The sequence below is a fragment of the Colobus angolensis genome, unplaced genomic scaffold, assembly GCF_000951035.1.
Source record: "Colobus angolensis palliatus isolate OR3802 unplaced genomic scaffold, Cang.pa_1.0 Scaffold336, whole genome shotgun sequence".
In the NCBI taxonomy this organism is placed as follows: Eukaryota; Metazoa; Chordata; class Mammalia; order Primates; family Cercopithecidae; genus Colobus; species Colobus angolensis.
In genome coordinates this window covers 556,503-572,874 of record NW_012116666.1, presented here as the reverse complement: position 1 = coordinate 572,874, position 16,372 = coordinate 556,503, and the positions used below count along the sequence as shown (strand labels likewise).

The window sequence follows — 16,372 nt, the reverse complement described above, 5'->3', positions numbered from 1 at the left end:
AACTCCTGATCTCAACTGATCCATCTGCCTCGGCCTCCCAAAGTGCTGGGATTACAGGCGTGAGCCACCGTGCCTGGCCACATCTTTCTTAATCTGTAGATATCTCCTCTTTTTTATTTTCTGCCTTGCAATTAGTTTGTTGGAACTGGGTTTGTCCTGTAGAGTTTTCACAGAATTTACATTTGACAGACTGGGTCCCCATCTGGTGTTTAACCTACCACTGTGTCCCAAGGATGTCTGCTCTCACAACTTTTTATCTTTTGAAACAGAGTCTCGCTCTGTTGCCCAGGCTGGAGTGCAGTGGCTTGATCTCGGCTCACTGCAAACTCCGCCTCCCGGTTTCAAGTGATTTCTGGCTAGTTTCTGCATTTTTAGTAGAGACGGGCTTTCGCCGTGTTGACCAGGCTGATCTCAAACTCCTGACCTTAAGTAATCTGCCCGCCTTGGCCTCCCAAAGTGCTAGGATTACAGGCGCGGAGCCACCACACTCGGCCTGGTCTCACAACTCTTACTCAACATTGTACTCAGAGTCTTGGCCAGGGTATTTGGCAGGGAAATGAAATAAGAAGCATCCAGACTGGAAAGGCAGAAGTAAAACTAACTCTATTTGCAGATTACATGATCTAGAAAACCCTAAGGAATTGACTAAAGACCATTGGAACTAATAAATGAGATCAGCAAGGTTGCAGGATATAGGATCAATCTACAAAAATCAGCTGTATTTCTATACATCTGCAATCCAAATGGAACATTTCATTAATTCAGTCCAGATGGAATAAATCCAAAATGAAATTAAGAAAATAGTTTCATACCATTTACAATAGCATCAAAAAGGATAAAATGCTTAGGTGTAAATGTAACCAAAAAAATGCAAAACCTATACCCTGAAAACAAAGACATTGAGGAAGAGCTAAATATGGAAAGGGATCTCATGTTAACGTCTTGGAAGACTCAATGTTGTTAAGATAGCAGCACTCCCCAAATTGATCTACAGATATAGTGAAGTCTCCATCTAAGTTCCATTTGGCTTCTTTGCAGAGATTGACAAGCTGATTCTAAAACCTTGCTAGAAATGCAAGGGAAGTCCGGTTGTTGTGTGGGGCAGCTGGAGTCCCTGCACTTTGGGAGGCTGAGGCAGGTGAATCGCTTGAGCCCTGGAGGCAGAGGTTGCAGTGAGCCAAGATTGCACCGCTGCACTCCAGCCTAGGTGACAGACCAAGACAGACCCTGCCTTAAAAACAAAAAAGGCCAGGCATGGTGGCTCACACTTGTAATCCCAGCACTTTAGGAGGCCAAGGCGGGCAGATCACCTGAGCTCAGGAGTTCGAGACCAGCCTGACCAACATGGAGAAACGTCATCTCTACTGAAAATACCAAATTAGCCGGGTGTAGTGGTACATGCCTGTAATCCCAGCTACTCGGGAGGCTGAGGCGGGAGAATTGCTTGAGGCAAAGGTTGTGAGCCGAGATCACGCCATTGCACTCCAGCCTGGGCAAAAAGAGTGAAACTCCGTCTCAAACAAAAAAGAAAGAAAAAAGAAAAAGCAAGGGACCAGAAATAGTCAAAATAACCTTGAAAAAGAAAAGAATTGGAAGACTCACACTTCACAATTTCAAAATTTACTGCAAAGCAGCAGTCATCAAGACTGTGTGTTAGAAGCCTAAGAATAGAACAATGGAATTAGAATTAAGAGTCCCAGAAATAGGCTGGGCATGGTGGCTCACACCTGTAATCCCAGCACTTTGGGAGGCCAAGGCGGGTGGATTGCATGAGCTTAAGAGTTTGAGACCAGGCTGGGCAGCATGGTGAAACCCTGTCTCTACAAGAAAATTTAAGAAAAAAATTAGTCAGGTGTGGTGGTGCTCACCTGTGGTCCCAGCTACTCTGGAGGCTGAGGAGGAGGATTGCTTTAGCCCAGGAGGTTGAGGCTGCAGTGAGCCGAGATCGTGCCACTGCACTCCAGCCTGGGTGATAGAGCAAGACACTGTCTCCAAAAAAAAAGTCCAGAAATAAGTCTTATATGTATGGTCTGTTGTTTTTCTGCCAATTAAAAAAATTGCGGTAAAATATACGTAACATAAAATTTGCCATTGTAATCATTTTTAACTGTACAGTTCAATTGTATTAAGTACCTTTACCTGTTCTTTATCCATCACCGCCATCCATCTCTAGAACCTTTTCATCTTTCCTAACTGAAACTCTATACCCATTAAAAAATAACTCCTCCTTTCCTCTTTGCCTAGCCCCTGAAAACCACTGTTCTGCTTTTTGTCTCTCTGAATTTGGCTACTCTAGGTACTCATGTAAGTGGAATCATACGTTATTTGTCCTTTTGTGACTGGCTTATCTCAGTCAAACAAAATGTCCTGAAGGTTCATCCATGTTGTAGCATGTGCCAGTACATTCATTCCTTGTAAAGGCTGAATAAATTTTTGTTACGTGTATATACCATATTTTGTTTATCCATTCGTCTGTCAGTGGACATTGGGGAGCTTCTACCTTTGGCTGTTGTGAATAATGCTGCTGAACATTAGGTGTACAAATATCTCTTTAAGATCCTGCTTTCAGTGCTTCTGATTATATACCTAGAAGTGGAATTGCTGGATCATGTGGCAGTTCCATTTTTAATTTTTTTTGGAACCACCAAAATGTTTTCCACAGCAGTAGCACCATTTTACATTCCTACCAAAAGTACACAAGAGTTCCAGTTTCTGTACATCCTCACCAATGCTTCTTTTGAATTGAAAATAGAATGACTACTCTTTTTTGATAGTAGTCATTCTAAGTGGGTGTAAAGTGGTATCTTATAGTTTTTATTTGCATGTTCCTGATAACTAATAATGCTGAGCATCTTTTCATGTGCTTGTTGGCCATTTGTATATCTTGTTTGAAGAAAAGCCTGTTCAAGTTGTGTACTCATTTTGAATCAGGTTGTTTGTTTGTTTTTTTTGTTGAATTTTAAGAATTCTCTATTTGTCCTAGATATTAGTAGCTTATCAGATATGTGATTTGTGAATATTTTCTCCCATTCTATGGCTTGTCTTTTTACTGTGTTGATAGTACATATTATATTACTCTCTATATAAAGACGAGGTTTCACCTTGTTGGTCAGGCTGTTCTCAAACTCCTAACCTGAAGTGATCCACTTGCCTTGGCCTCCCAAAGTGCTGGGATTACAGGCGTGTGCCACTGTCAATAGTATCTTTTGATTCACAAAAGTTTTTAATTTTTATGAAGTCGAGTTTGTTTATTTTTTCCTTTGTTGCCTGTAAGATTGGTGTCATATAGATCGATAGATTTTTTTGAAAGGAAATAGGTACCAAAACAATTCAATGGAGAAAGATGTCTTTTCAACAAATGGTATTGGGATATTTGGATATCTACATGCAAATAAATGAAATTGAACCCCTACCTCACACTACATACAAAAATTAGCTCAAAATGGATCAAAGACCTAAATGGTAAGAGCTAAAAGAATACAACTTTTATAAAAATATATAGAGATCAATCTTCATGACCTTGGATTAGAATGATTTCTTAGATACGACACCAAAAACCCAAGCAACAAAAGAAAAAATAGATACATTGGACTTCATCAAAATGAAAAATTTTTGTGCGTTAAATAAAGACAGCCTACAAAATGAGAGAAAATATTTGTAAATCCTAAATCTGATAAGAGTCTAGTATCCAGAATATATGTAAAGAACTCTGACAACCACAAAAAGACAACCCAGTTGAAAAACGGGCAAAAAGACTTGGATGTTTCTCCAAAGATGATACCACATGCACAAAAAAGATGCTTAATGTGATTAGCTATGAGGGAAATGCAAATCAAAACCACAATGAGATGCCGCTTTATACCCACGAGAACGGCTATAATCATAAACACAGAAAACAAGTGTTGGTGAAGGTATACAGCCATTAGTGTGATTGTCAAATCTTGCAGTCACTTTGGAAAATAGTCTGGCAGTTACTCAAAAAGTTAAGCATAGAATTCTCATGTAGCCTAGCAATTCCATACCAAGGTATAGGCCTGAGAGAAATGAAAGCATATGTTTACATGAAAAATTGTATATGAATTTCACAGCAGCATTATTCATAACAGCCAAAAGTGGAAACATCCAAATGTTTATCAGTTGATATGTAGGTAAACAAAATGTGGGCTAGCCATACAATGGAATAGTACACAGCAGTACAAAGACGGGAAGGGCTGACATATGGCACAACATGGATGAAGCTTGAATACATGCTCATTGGAAGAAGCCATGAAATATCTGAAATAGGTAGATCCATAGAGATGGAGAGTAGATCAGTGATTGGCAGAGGCGGGGGAAATAGGTTATGACTGCTGATGGGCACGGGACTGCTTTTTGATATGATGGTTTGGAATTAGTGGTGATGGTTGCACAATTTTGTGAACATACACTTTTAAAAGGTGAATTTTATGGTTAATGAATTATATCTCAATAAAGAGATAAAGGTTACTGGGTGTACTGCAGTGCACTTTTTCTGTCTTCAGAAGCCCACTTCAGCAGAGTTTTGGACTTTCTGTCAGCTATTTTTTGTGTCGTTGTTGTTGAGACAGGTCTTGCTCTGTCACCCAGGCTGGAGTGCAATGATATGATCACGGCTCACTGTAGCCTCAACCTCCCGGGCTCAAGTCATCCTTCCGCCTCAGCCTCCCGAGTAGCCAGGACTGTAGGCATGCGCCACCACACCCAGCTAATTTATTTTTTATTTTCAGTAGAGACATCTCATTATGTTGCCCAGGCTGGTCTTGAACTTCTGAGATCAAATGATCCTCCCACCTTGGCCTCCTAAAGTGTTGGGTTGACAGGCTTGAGCCACCGCACCCAGCCTTTTTATGTCTTTCTCGAATGCTCACAAAATCAAGGTGACATTTGCCCTCCTAGGTGGGATGAGTGTGCTGTAGGCACTCAGTTTAAAAACGTGAAGGAACTAAACATCTTTCCATATGTTGACTTGTAGCCGTCTTTAGAAAAATATATAGAGATTTTTAAAAAGTTTAACGGATTTTTTGAATTTAATAGATTTTTTTTATGAACGAGAGGTTTTAAGATCGGTTTAGACCATAAACTTAGAGGTTTTCTGGTCGGTTATGTTGTAGTTAAACTTATTTCTTAACTTTAAGCCAGTAATGCATTATTGAGTAAATCCTAGCACCCCCCTCCCTATATCCAAAATATTGTTGGTGGAATGTACCCTTTGAAATTGCTTTAGGAATTAAGTTCAAGTCACGGTATTTTGAAATTTTACCCTGAATCAAATTACTATATGTGTCAATATCATTCATTTGACTTAGTGTAAATCATTTGTAACTTTGCTGTTGTTATTTAAAACACTACCACTCTTCTCAGTGGATATATTTTTGGTTTCAAAAATGTACTTTTTTTAAATTAAACTTTGTTGTTTATGTTAACATGTATTGGGTTTGCTATTTTTAAATGTATTCATATGTGTACTTTAAAAAGGTCTGCATTTGAATTTGTAATTTGATAAATATCAATACATGTAATTCAAATAAACAAAAGCTGTTTGGATTTCTTCTGAGACCAAAAAGTTTAAAGACTACCAATCCAGATAATGTGAGCAATTTGTCAAGTTCGTGCACTAAATCCAGATTAATGGAATATTTATCCATATGCCATAATGAGAGTACTGAGTTCGGCTTCCGGAATGGCTTTAAGTATCAATCGTGATTTTATTGCTTTTTCTCTAATTTTTAGCATGACATATCTATTTCACAACATTGTTTGAATGCAATTGGAATCACCACAGGAAAAGTGCTTTTAGGTTTCAGTTTAAAAATATGTCATGTAAATATCTTTAGCCCATGTGAAATTAGAGAATGACAGAACCATTGGTTTCATTTTAGGATACATATTATAATTTGTTCACTATTAATAGGTTAACTACCTGGCAATAAATGTTTTTGAAATATTTGTAAACTTTCATTTCCATGCATTAACATCAAATTTTAACAATGGATTTTCAAGTCTAACAGAACCCAGACTCTAATTTTTAGCATAAGCTCACAAGACTTACATATCTTTCAGCCTGTCATTCAAGGGAAAATATTGAGTAACATTAAAATGCTGCCTCTGTTTTTCTTTGCAGTTGGGGTTGGACTTGGAGGAACTCGAGGAGATAGAAGAAGATGCTGGCCTTGGGAATGGAGGCCTGGGGAGGCTGGCAGGTAAGCTGCCCCATCCAGGAGGGGCTCTCTTGGATCTGTTGGCTTGGTTGGTGGCCGTGTGGTGAGGCCAGGGTCAGGTAAATTGGTTTTAGGGTAAATTGGCTTCAGGGTAAATTGGCTTTGAGTGGATGGGCCAGTGTGTTCTTCAGATTGAAATCTTTGCCACTATTTGGGGGAAAAGGGGAAAATATATGTTTTCTTTCACACAAGGGGCATGTCATCATTATCATGAAGACCAGTCCTGCCAGCATGGGGTAAGCTGGTGCTGGGAGGGACTCCCGATGTGCTGACCACTTTCCAGGGCACAAGAGCCAGCGATTGGCAGACAGCCCAAAGGATGGAAAGATGATTTATGAACATGGCCCTGCTTGCATCAGGCAGTTTCAACTCTGATCCAGTCAGCAGATTGCCTTGAAATAAGAAGGCAGGGCACTGAGCTTTGAGGGTTTTCAGCCCTCTCCACGCCCCGGCCTTCGCGACATGTGATGGGTCACCACCGTCTTCCTGCTACGTCCCTTCTCATCAAATGCAAAACAGGGCTTCCTACACTCAAGAGAAGCTCCAGCCTCCTTTGTCCCCGTCTACTGATAACCCCAGGGGCGGCCATTCACCCCACGTCTCACCTCCAAGCTGGAGACTGTGGACTGCTCCGTCTCCAACCCTGAGACCTGCTTCCATTTGGGGTGTTCCAGGTCCTTGGGCTTTCCCAGTCACCTTGCCTGCCCCTCGCCTCCTCCCTCCATCCTTCTCCATGGCCAGATATGAGTAGAGCCTTTGCTTTCTGCCCACAGTGCCCCATACCCACAGACCCAGGCAGCACTGAGCCCACCATGGCTTGATGTGATTCCCTCCTGTAGGCAAGTCCCCAGAACAAGAGTCCGTGAGGCTCCCTCATCCCTCTCCCTCGGCAGAGGGCCTCACAGGCATCTGTGTGTTCCATGGAGTGGACATTTTATTTTAGTTACTAGTGTTCCATGTCGGTGTTTTTTTGATTTTTTAATCCTAAAGTTTTTTTTTTTTTTTTTTTTTTGAGATGGGGTCTTGCTCTGTCGCCCAGGCTGGAGTGCAGTGGCGTGATCTCAGCTCACTGCAAGCTCCGCCTCCCGGGTTCACGCCATTTTCCTGCCTCAGCCTCCCGAGTAGCTGGGACTATAGGTGCCCACCACCTCGCCCGGCTAATTTTTTTGTATTTGTAGTAGATACGGGGTTTCACCGCATTAGCCAGGATGGCCTTGATCTCCTGACCTCATGATCCACCCGCCTCGGCCTCCTGAAGTGCTGGGATTACAGGCGTGAGCCGCCACGCCCAGCCGGTCCTGAAGCGTTAATAAGGCTACATTTCACTCTCGCCCAGGCTGGAGTGCCATGGCACAGTCTTGGCTCACTGCAGCCTCAACCTCTTGGGCTCAAGCAATTCCCCCACCCCAGCCTCCTGAGTAGCTGGGACCACAGGCATGCGTCACCATGCATGGCTAATTGTTTGTATTTTTTATAGAGACATGGTCTTACTGTGTTGTCCAGACTGGTCTCAAACTCCTGGACTCAAGCGATCCTCCCACCTAAGCCTCCCAAAGTGCTGGGATCACAGGTGTGAGCCACCACACCTGGCCTCTAAATCTTTATTCAAAACATTGTTTTGTTTTTCTTCCAAGAAGTTTTGATTGGAACAAGGGCTGGATTTAATGACACGTGCTGGCCTTGGGGCCCCTGGTGCTGCGGTGTTTGCACAGGTGGGCGTTGACTTGCCCGTGGCCAGCTGCCACTGCTGTGCCGGCTTCGCTTAGGAGTAGGGTGAGGCTTGATGTGCTGATGTGTCCCTGCTGTCAGAACAGCTTGGGTTTCAGTGGAATGTGCAGGGGGTCGGCGAGGCCTCAGCCTGAACTGGGATATCCGAGAGTGGGGCAGTGGGGTCTTCGTGCTTAGAGAGGTTCCAGGCCTGGCCAAGTTCTCTGGGATTCTTCATCTCCCCATCCTCCCATGCCCTTCGAGTAACCACGTTGATGTCTTCTGTGTGTGGCCCCAGGATCTCCTGGGGAGGGTGAGGGCTCCAGTTTTCCTCTCAGTGAAGCCTGAAGTCAGTGTGATCCCCTCTGAATCTCTGCCTTGCGCCCCGTGGGCTGCCTCCCCATGGGACCTTGGTGCCGTGCCTTCGATTCTGACTGATCTGTGATTGATTTTTCAGCGTGTTTCCTTGACTCAATGGCCACCTTGGGCCTGGCAGCGTACGGCTATGGAATCCGCTATGAATTTGGAATTTTTAACCAGAAGATTGTCAATGGCTGGCAGGTGGGTGAGACTTCATTTCTTCACTGGTTTCCAGCTCTTGTTCACACAATAAAATGGCAACACTTGCAGTTTGTCTTTTTATACTTCCCGCGCCCCCGCCAGGGAACTGCAGGCCGACCAGGGCAATGTAGAGCAAGTCAGGGCAGCTCCCTTGCTCCAGCTCCTTAGCCCACATGGCCTGGGAGAGCCTGGGCCCTGTGTGAGCTTTTTGCCAGCTGCCTCTGCCTGGTGACGGGGAAGTTGGGGCATGCAGGACACAGAAGCCTGGCTGAGCCTTACAGCAGCTCCCGGTTAGGGCCAATAGCAGCCAGGAAGTGAGGGTCACTCTGATGACCCTCTGCACCAAAATGCAGAGTGCAAGGTGGTGCTTTTGGGGTCAGCCTCAGTGGGATGTTGGCCTTAAGTAGTTAGAAGAACAGTTGTAGCTTTTGATCTCACCTTCTGCCTTCACTCCCTGACCCCAGTGAGGGGACAGTGCCCTTGGGGTTAGAGACCGGACTCTGCATAGTACAGTGGCCCTTGGAAGGAGTGAGCCTTGATCTTGAAGCCTCACATTACAGCTAAGTGAGGTGGTTGAGACCGTGGCAGGGAGGAGGGCGTAGCCTTAAAATGCAGCCTCCTCCTCCCCGGGGAGCAGCTCCTTTCCCATGTGCCTCAGAATGAAAGTCGTCACTATTCCATTCAGTTGGTGAATGGTTTATTTAATATCATCTGGGGCCTGCAAGTCACAAATAAAGCTGGTCTGGGGTTAGAATCAAAAGATTTGTAGCGTCAGAGTGTACAGCCCCAATGAATGTGTGTGTGATGGGTGGTAGAGGTGTCCTTGGGGCAGGGGTGGGAAGTGGGGTTGGGCCACATGGCAGGTGCAGCCCCCAGAGCTCGTCCTTGGCATCTGTAGGACTCATGCCTCTCACCGTAAAGAAATTAACCCAAAACGTAAACACGCAAGGAGCTGCTGTCCATGACACGCACAGCGATGTGTTTAGGGGGAATGTGGACTCATGTCTGCAGCTTGCTTTAAACGCACCCCAAAATCAATGGATTGGCGGATGGAGAAACAACAGACTATTTACAGCACCTAGGTGTGGGTGCATGACGTTTCTGCATGTATGAAAACGCTCATAATAAAATGTTGCTAAAGAAAAGTAATGGCTAAAGGTAAACCTAAAATGGACTCGGATCCATTGCTTGATTTGTGGAGATGCCCTCTGCAACCTTAGAAAGGCGCCTTTCTCCACTGCCTCAGGACAGCTCTGCCCCAGCCCTCCACGTGCTGCCTGAGCGCCAGGGCAGTCCAGTCCATGCACATGCTGATGCTCTGATCATTCTGGCCCCCAACAGTCCCCATGTCACGTGTGGGTTTATAAGGCAGAAGCTCAGAGGCTCCCCTTCGCCTCGTTGGTGTTAGGGTTTTCAGCAGGAAGGTATTGGTGGTGGTTTTTGTTTTACCACGGAGACATTTTTCCTTCTGGTGGTCCTCGTTCCTGTAACTCTGGCCACCTTGTGTGATAGTTCAGGATGATCAGTAAGTGAAGCTCACCCCTCCTCCCATCCCCTTTTCATGGGAACTGGTCATATTCAGTGGGTTTTTAGTTGGCTTTAGTCGTGGAAGAAATAAATACAGGCAGAGTTGGCCAGCAGCATGTGGCCAGAGGGGCCGCAGGCCAGCCTGCTTGGCACCCTGGCCGAGGGGGCAGGGAGGCCCTGGAAGGGAGACTCAGGCTGCTTTTGTATGTGGGAAGCTGTTGCTTCTGTCGACGACTCCTGGAGCAACTCTGCAGGAGATGGTCAGGCCCTGGTGTTGGGGAATCTCACAGCGAACAAGGAGACGCCGCCAGAAAGGTCTCGCTGGGAGTACCATGGGGAGGTGCCTTGCGAAGAGCACAGCCCAGACAGTCTTGCTCGTGACTCTTTATGTCTGCGTAGGAACCATCAAGAGGAAATCCCTCAGTGTAGCATACTAGGGCTGCTTGTTCGTTCTCAAGAGAAGAGGCTTGATCTCATTTCAGTTTTGGTAATTTAGATTTCAGAACCCACTCTTGCTGCTGTACCAGACAGAGTTACTCCGTCACTTGGTGGTAAAGCAGCCCCTAGTGCTTCTGCGCAAGGGTGGCTCGAGTCTGCGGGGCCGCTTTTAGGGTGGGAATTGGTTTTGTGTATTCACTGGTCTCGGGTGCCACCGGGCACAGATTTTGGGAATAAGCCCTCCCGGAACAGCTTGTCTTCCTGGGTGCATCCAGGGCACCCTCACTGCCAGCTGCCAGCTTGGTCCCAGCACTTGTGGATTTGCAGCGTCACTTTCTTTCTTTTTAAAATTTAATTTAATAATTGTTTTTAGAGTTAGGGTCCTGCCGTGTCGCCCAGGCTGAAGTGCAGTGGTACAGCCACAGCTCACTGCAGCTTCGACCTTGTGGGCTCAAGCGATCCTCCCACCTTGGCTTCCCAGAGTGCGGGGAACTGTAGGCGTGAGCCTCCGCCTGGCCAGTGTGTCCCTGTCAAAGCAGTGTCTTCTAGTGATTCTTCTGTAACAGCTTTATTGAAATAGAGTCGATTTCAGTGTATTCCGAGTTGGGTAACCATCACCACTGTCTGTCTTGAGAACATTTTCATCACCCCACAAGGAAGGCCTGCACCAATTTGCCGCCATACCCAGCCCCTGACAGCCTCTCGTCTGCTTCTCTGTGCAGGTGCCCATTCTGCATTTCCTGTAAATAGCCTCATGCGGCGTGTGGTGTTTTTGTCTGGCCTCTTTCACTGCGTGTAGGTTTTTCAAGCTCCATCCAGGTCGGAGCATGTGTCAGTCAGTGGTTCTTAGTGTCTTTTTTTGGGGTGCATATTTCTGAATTTTGAGTTTGTTACTTTAGTGTCCACCGTCTTCATTTTACCCACGTGGGCTTGGCCAGAAGTGGGAATCCCGACGTGGTAAGTGGCTGTAGGTAAGTTTAAGTGCCAGGTGCTGTGTGATCTCGGCCGCACGGTCTGCTGGGTCCAGGACAGGGCGACGGCCTGGGACATCTGTGCTGAGGGTGCTGTCACAGCTCTCCCCTTTCCAGGTAGAGGAGGCCGATGACTGGCTGCGCTACGGCAACCCCTGGGAGAAAGCGCGGCCCGAGTATATGCTTCCTGTGCACTTCTACGGGCGTGTGGAGCACACCCCCGACGGCGTGAAGTGGCTGGACACACAGGTACCTGGGCTGAAATGTCCACGGCAAGGCTGGGACCGGGTGAGGGGGCTGCTGCGGCTCATTCACAGTCATCTCGACTTCTTTTGGCTTGGGGGACTTGCTGCCTCCCTGGAGGACTTAAGGTAAAAGCTGGGGGAGGTTTATTCTCCTCATCTCCCCAGTCTCTCACGCTTTGGTGGGAGCTTCCCAAACAGCGGAAGCGCTGAGCACAGCGCGAGACTCTGTGGGGGAAGCCCCGCTGGGCAGGAGCTGTGTGTTGCGGCTGGGCAGGGTCCACTCACAGCCAGATGCTCACGAGAACCCCGCTGCTTAAGAGCAGGCAGGAGAGTGCTCTGATGGGATGGGGGCACGGGCCCCCGGGTGGGTGAAAACAGCTCCCACTATCTGTGGAGCATGCGACAAGCTCGCTTGGCCTCCTGGTGCCATACGTGGCCCATGGCTCTCAAAGCGTCAGCTGTCAGAGTCCCTGGAGTATGTGTGAGGTCTGGGCGACATCCAGGGATGGGGCCAGGCCTTGCTGCCCAGCAGGGTGCTGATGGGGGACCGGGGAAGAGCCTAGAGTGCTCAGCAGCGAGGGGTGCCAGGCACGCAGAGGCCACGTGAGGGAGCACCCAGTCCAGGCTCAGGGCAGCTGGGAGCCGGGGTGACTGGGGCAGGGCAGGGGCCGGCAGGAGAGGCTGCAGGAGAACGTCGGGGCATCCGTGAGATTTGGCCACCTGTGATGGAGAAGGAGGGGTGATAACAGGAGAGCCTGGAGGCTGGGCGGTCACTGGTGTGCAGAGGGAGTTGTCCTAACTTTGTAGGACACAGTTTTAAATCAAATACATGGGCTTAGAGTGGCTGGGGCCATGCCATGGAGGCTGAAAATGCCATGAAAAGTTGTATTTAACTTGCAAAAGCAGGGCAGGGGACCGGCGCCGTAGATGTGTTCGTGGATGAGCGTGTCAGTGTGAGTGGCGATGCTGGAGAACCGGGACATTGCAGGCAGGCTGTGAAGATGGGCTTAGCCCCGAGGGCTGGCCAGGATGGAAGGGGCTGGAATGCCTTGCCGGGGACTTGTCGCTCACTTGGATGTCGCCTTGTGGGGCAGGGGCGAGGGTTGACAGGAGAGAGGAAGGGAAAGGGATACTGGGGTTTTGGTCTTGGTGGCCCTGGTGCGCCCCCTGTGTGGCTGGCTGAGCTGACTGGCGGTGCCACAGGCACGCGTGTGCCGGGATGAACCCAAGCATCCCTGAGTGCGCCTGCCGGGAAACTGGGACCACAGGCCAGCCTCAGCTTTGTGAGCCTCCTCCTGCCCTTGGTGGGAGTGGAGCTGATGTCTCTGGATGCAAGGGAACCTGGGGGCTTGTCAAGGAGAGGGGGAGCCAGGCTGGGGCGGAGGGAGCACGGCTGGGCTTGTGCTGGGGGGCTGGGAACATCGAGGGTAACAGGCAAGGCAGCTGCAGGAGCAACCTTCCTGCAGGTGGAGCTGAGAGAGGTCGTCTCCGGGGCGAGCATGTGTGTATTGGAGTTCCTAGAGCAGAGTTGAGTGAGGTGGGGAGGCGTGGAGGGCACAGGATAAGGAGGGAGGTGGGGGTTGGTGCTGCGGCACCTCAGGAAGTCGGGATGGGGATGATTCTTCAGTCGAAGCCGTTCCTGAGGAAGGTGAAGTGAGAAGACAGGTCTGGTCTGGGGAGGGTGGTGGGGTGGGTGGTCCTCTCAGGATGGCAATGTGGCACCACAGGGGCGGGCGCGGACGGGGACTGTGGTGCCGAGCATGGGCTGGGTGGATGTGTTTGGGCAGAAGGGGGAGACTGGGGGGGGCCAGCAGGGCGCCAGGTGTCCAGGAAGAGGCTGGGGCGGGGAGAGGCGCAGGGGCCGGTGGGGGCCCTTGCCACTCCGTCCTGAGCAACCTGTTTTGTGGCCAGGTGGTGCTGGCCATGCCCTATGACACCCCAGTGCCCGGCTACAAGAACAACACCGTCAACACCATGCGGCTGTGGTCCGCCAAGGCTCCCAACGACTTCAAGCTGCAGGACTGTACGTTCCATGGTTCTCGGCGCCCCTGTGTCCATGTGGGTGGCTGGTCCCGGATGCCCTCGCCCACAGCCTTTACCACACCCTGCGGCTCACTGTCCTGGAGGCTGCGCGGCCCTCCCCTAGGGTGAACCTGCATCCTGGTGAAGAACGAGGCTGGTGCAGCTTACCTGTGTGTGGGACCTGCCTGGGAAGGGCCTACAGGCAGAGCGACCGAGACACCTGGGCCCTGGGCACCCAGGGTCTGCTTGTGCAGATCATGTGCCCCTGGGGAGGAGTGAGGGGGATGGAGTTGTATGTGGTGCGTAGGGGAACTGCTGGAGGAATCACGTTTACCTCCAGGGGTGGGGGTGAGGCGAAGTAATGCAGCGGCTAGGGGAGTCCTGTGCTCGAGCGAGTTTCATTGGCCTTGGCAAGTAGGCCCCTGAGCGGTTGCGGTGCTGGTGCCAGGAGGCATGTGTGTGCTGACCCCACTCCACTTCTTCTTAGTCAACGTGGGAGACTACATCGAGGCGGTCCTGGACCGGAACTTGGCTGAGAACATCTCCAGGGTCCTATATCCAAATGATAACGTGAGTAGCTGGCCTGGGCACTCTTGCTCAGGCTGCGTCGTTTTCCGGCTTAGTGAGGTGGGCTGACTGGCCGGGCTCCCCGGTGGGGCCTCTTGTTGGCCTTGGCAAGCAGCCACCTGGTGGCCCTCCCGCCTCAGGTGCACACACGATGCCCTTGGGGAGGAGAGGGGTGCACTGTCCTCCATAAAGCCCAAGCGGGTCCTCGTGTGCCTCTTGGCAGCTCTGTGGTCCTCTCTCTGAGGACACTCTGCCACCTTCCCTTCTTACCCATTCCCCTCATAAACACACAGCCAGCCGCTCCTTGGGGCCAGCTGGAGCCTGTCAGCGCTCCAGCCTGTGTGCTGTTCTGGCCTGCAGTGCCACTTCCCCAAGTAGGTGATCTGTCTCTCCGGGAGACGGTAGCGCCTCCTTGGCATTGATGCCTGGGGACATTCGAAAGGTACTTGGCACATGCCCTTCCCATGCTAGGTGATGGTGTCACAGCCATGTTCCCCACTGCCACCTACATTTAGAGCCCAGTGGCTTTCTTTTTGTTGTTGTTGCCTGACAAGTCCTTAGAATATGCCCTAGTGGGCAATAAAAAGTTAGCTTTTTATTTTATGAAAGTAACCTGTGCACACAAGAGCAAAGGCCTGGGTGCCGGAAGGCTCATCAAAGAGTGTACTCTCCTGTCCCCATGAGACTGTTGGCAGACCCCAAGCCCCAGGTGCAGAATGTTCCAGAAGGCCTGTGCTTGGACAGTGCAGCTCCTGAGTAGCGCTGGCATTGTACTTCTGACGGATGGACACTGTGTCCCGGGGTCTGTCCCAAGGCAGGGTGACCCTCCTTAATGACCTGAGGGCACATAGTCAGGCCCCAGTGTCAGGCGGCTGGGCTGGGCTCCTCTCGGCCTTCTGCCCGCGCCCTTGAGCCAGGTTGCTGACCTGGGCTTCCTGGGGGAGCCCTGGGACTGGGTCATGGGGCATGCGCCCCCAGCCTGCACCCTCCAGCTTGCTCTGCTGTGTGCAGTTCTTCGAGGGGAAGGAGCTGCGGCTGAAGCAGGAGTACTTCGTGGTGGCCGCCACGCTCCAGGACATCATCCGCCGCTTCAAGTCGTCCAAGTTCGGCTGCCGGGACCCTGTGAGAACGTGTTTCGAGACATTCCCAGACAAGGTGCGTGGTGGCCCTGGGAGGGATCTCAGTGCCAGGGGCTGGGCGCCTTCAGGCTCTTGAGGTTGCTTTCTCGTGTCTGTCCCAAAAGGGGCTAGAGTGGGATGGCACATGCCCCTTGTCTTGGGGTCTCGTCATCCTGGGCCAGGATGCCACCTGGGCCCTCCCAGAACAAGGGTCACCGGCCTTGTTAGGAGTCAAGTCAGCAAGGGACATGGTGAAAGGCTCCTGTGCAAAGTCAGATGTGCTTGGCGGAGCTAAGTGCAGTTATTTCAAAAAAAGCCCTCACGGCTCCAGTGAGAGAGCCCCCAGCCCCAGTGGCCACGGCTCCTCCCCTCCGGCTGCAGCACACACTGGCAGCAGAGCACACCGCTGTGGGGCACTCACCAGCAGGCATGTCGGGCACAGCACACACCTGCCACAGTGTGAGCCCGGCTGTCCTCCCTGCTCCCTCCCCAGAACCCCTCCCTGTTCTCCAGGCTCCTCAGGGCTGGGCTGGCTCCTTCACTCAGGGAGCTTCATATGCCAACAACCGTGGGTGCCCACACGGGATGAGATGACTGAATGGCACCCCTTGTGCGACCTGCAGGTGGCCATCCAGCTGAACGACACCCATCCTGCCCTCTCCATCCCTGAGCTCATGCGGATCCTGGTGGATGTGGAGAAGGTGGACTGGGACAAGGTGTGCGTGGAGGAGAAGGGCGGCACCTCCCCAGAGCCTGGAGCCCATGCAGACCAGGGCTACGAGGAGCTGAGCTGGGGGGCCTCTCCCCTGGCCTAGGGAGAGCTGTGTGGTCATCATGCCTGGGAGAGATGCGAGCTGTGGGAGGGGTCTGATTCCAGGAGACAGAGGTTCTGTGGGCCAGGTTGCGGGGGGCCAGAGTGTGGGGGACAGGGTGCGGGGGACAGGGCACGGGGGAGAGGATAAGGATAGGGCTCTGACACT

The 16,372-nt window shown here is 50.2% G+C and overlaps 1 protein-coding gene across 3 annotated transcripts in view; it reads left to right on the top strand.

The window, feature by feature from the left end:
* Positions 1–16,372, top strand: part of PYGB (phosphorylase, glycogen; brain) — a 60,003-nt gene that overhangs the window by 24,663 nt on the left and 18,968 nt on the right. For 2 of the 3 annotated variants that reach the window (XM_011952172.1, XM_011952174.1), the window contains 7 exons: positions 6,140–6,218; positions 8,401–8,504; positions 11,558–11,689; positions 13,597–13,708; positions 14,195–14,277; positions 15,286–15,429; positions 16,016–16,108. In XM_011952172.1, the coding sequence (XP_011807562.1) occupies positions 6,140–6,218; positions 8,401–8,504; positions 11,558–11,689; positions 13,597–13,708; positions 14,195–14,277; positions 15,286–15,429; positions 16,016–16,108 (747 nt within the window). The remainder of the gene's footprint in view (positions 1–6,139; positions 6,219–8,400; positions 8,505–11,557; positions 11,690–13,596; positions 13,709–14,194; positions 14,278–15,285; positions 15,430–16,015; positions 16,109–16,372) is intronic. The other variant, XM_011952175.1, reaches the window with a different exon arrangement.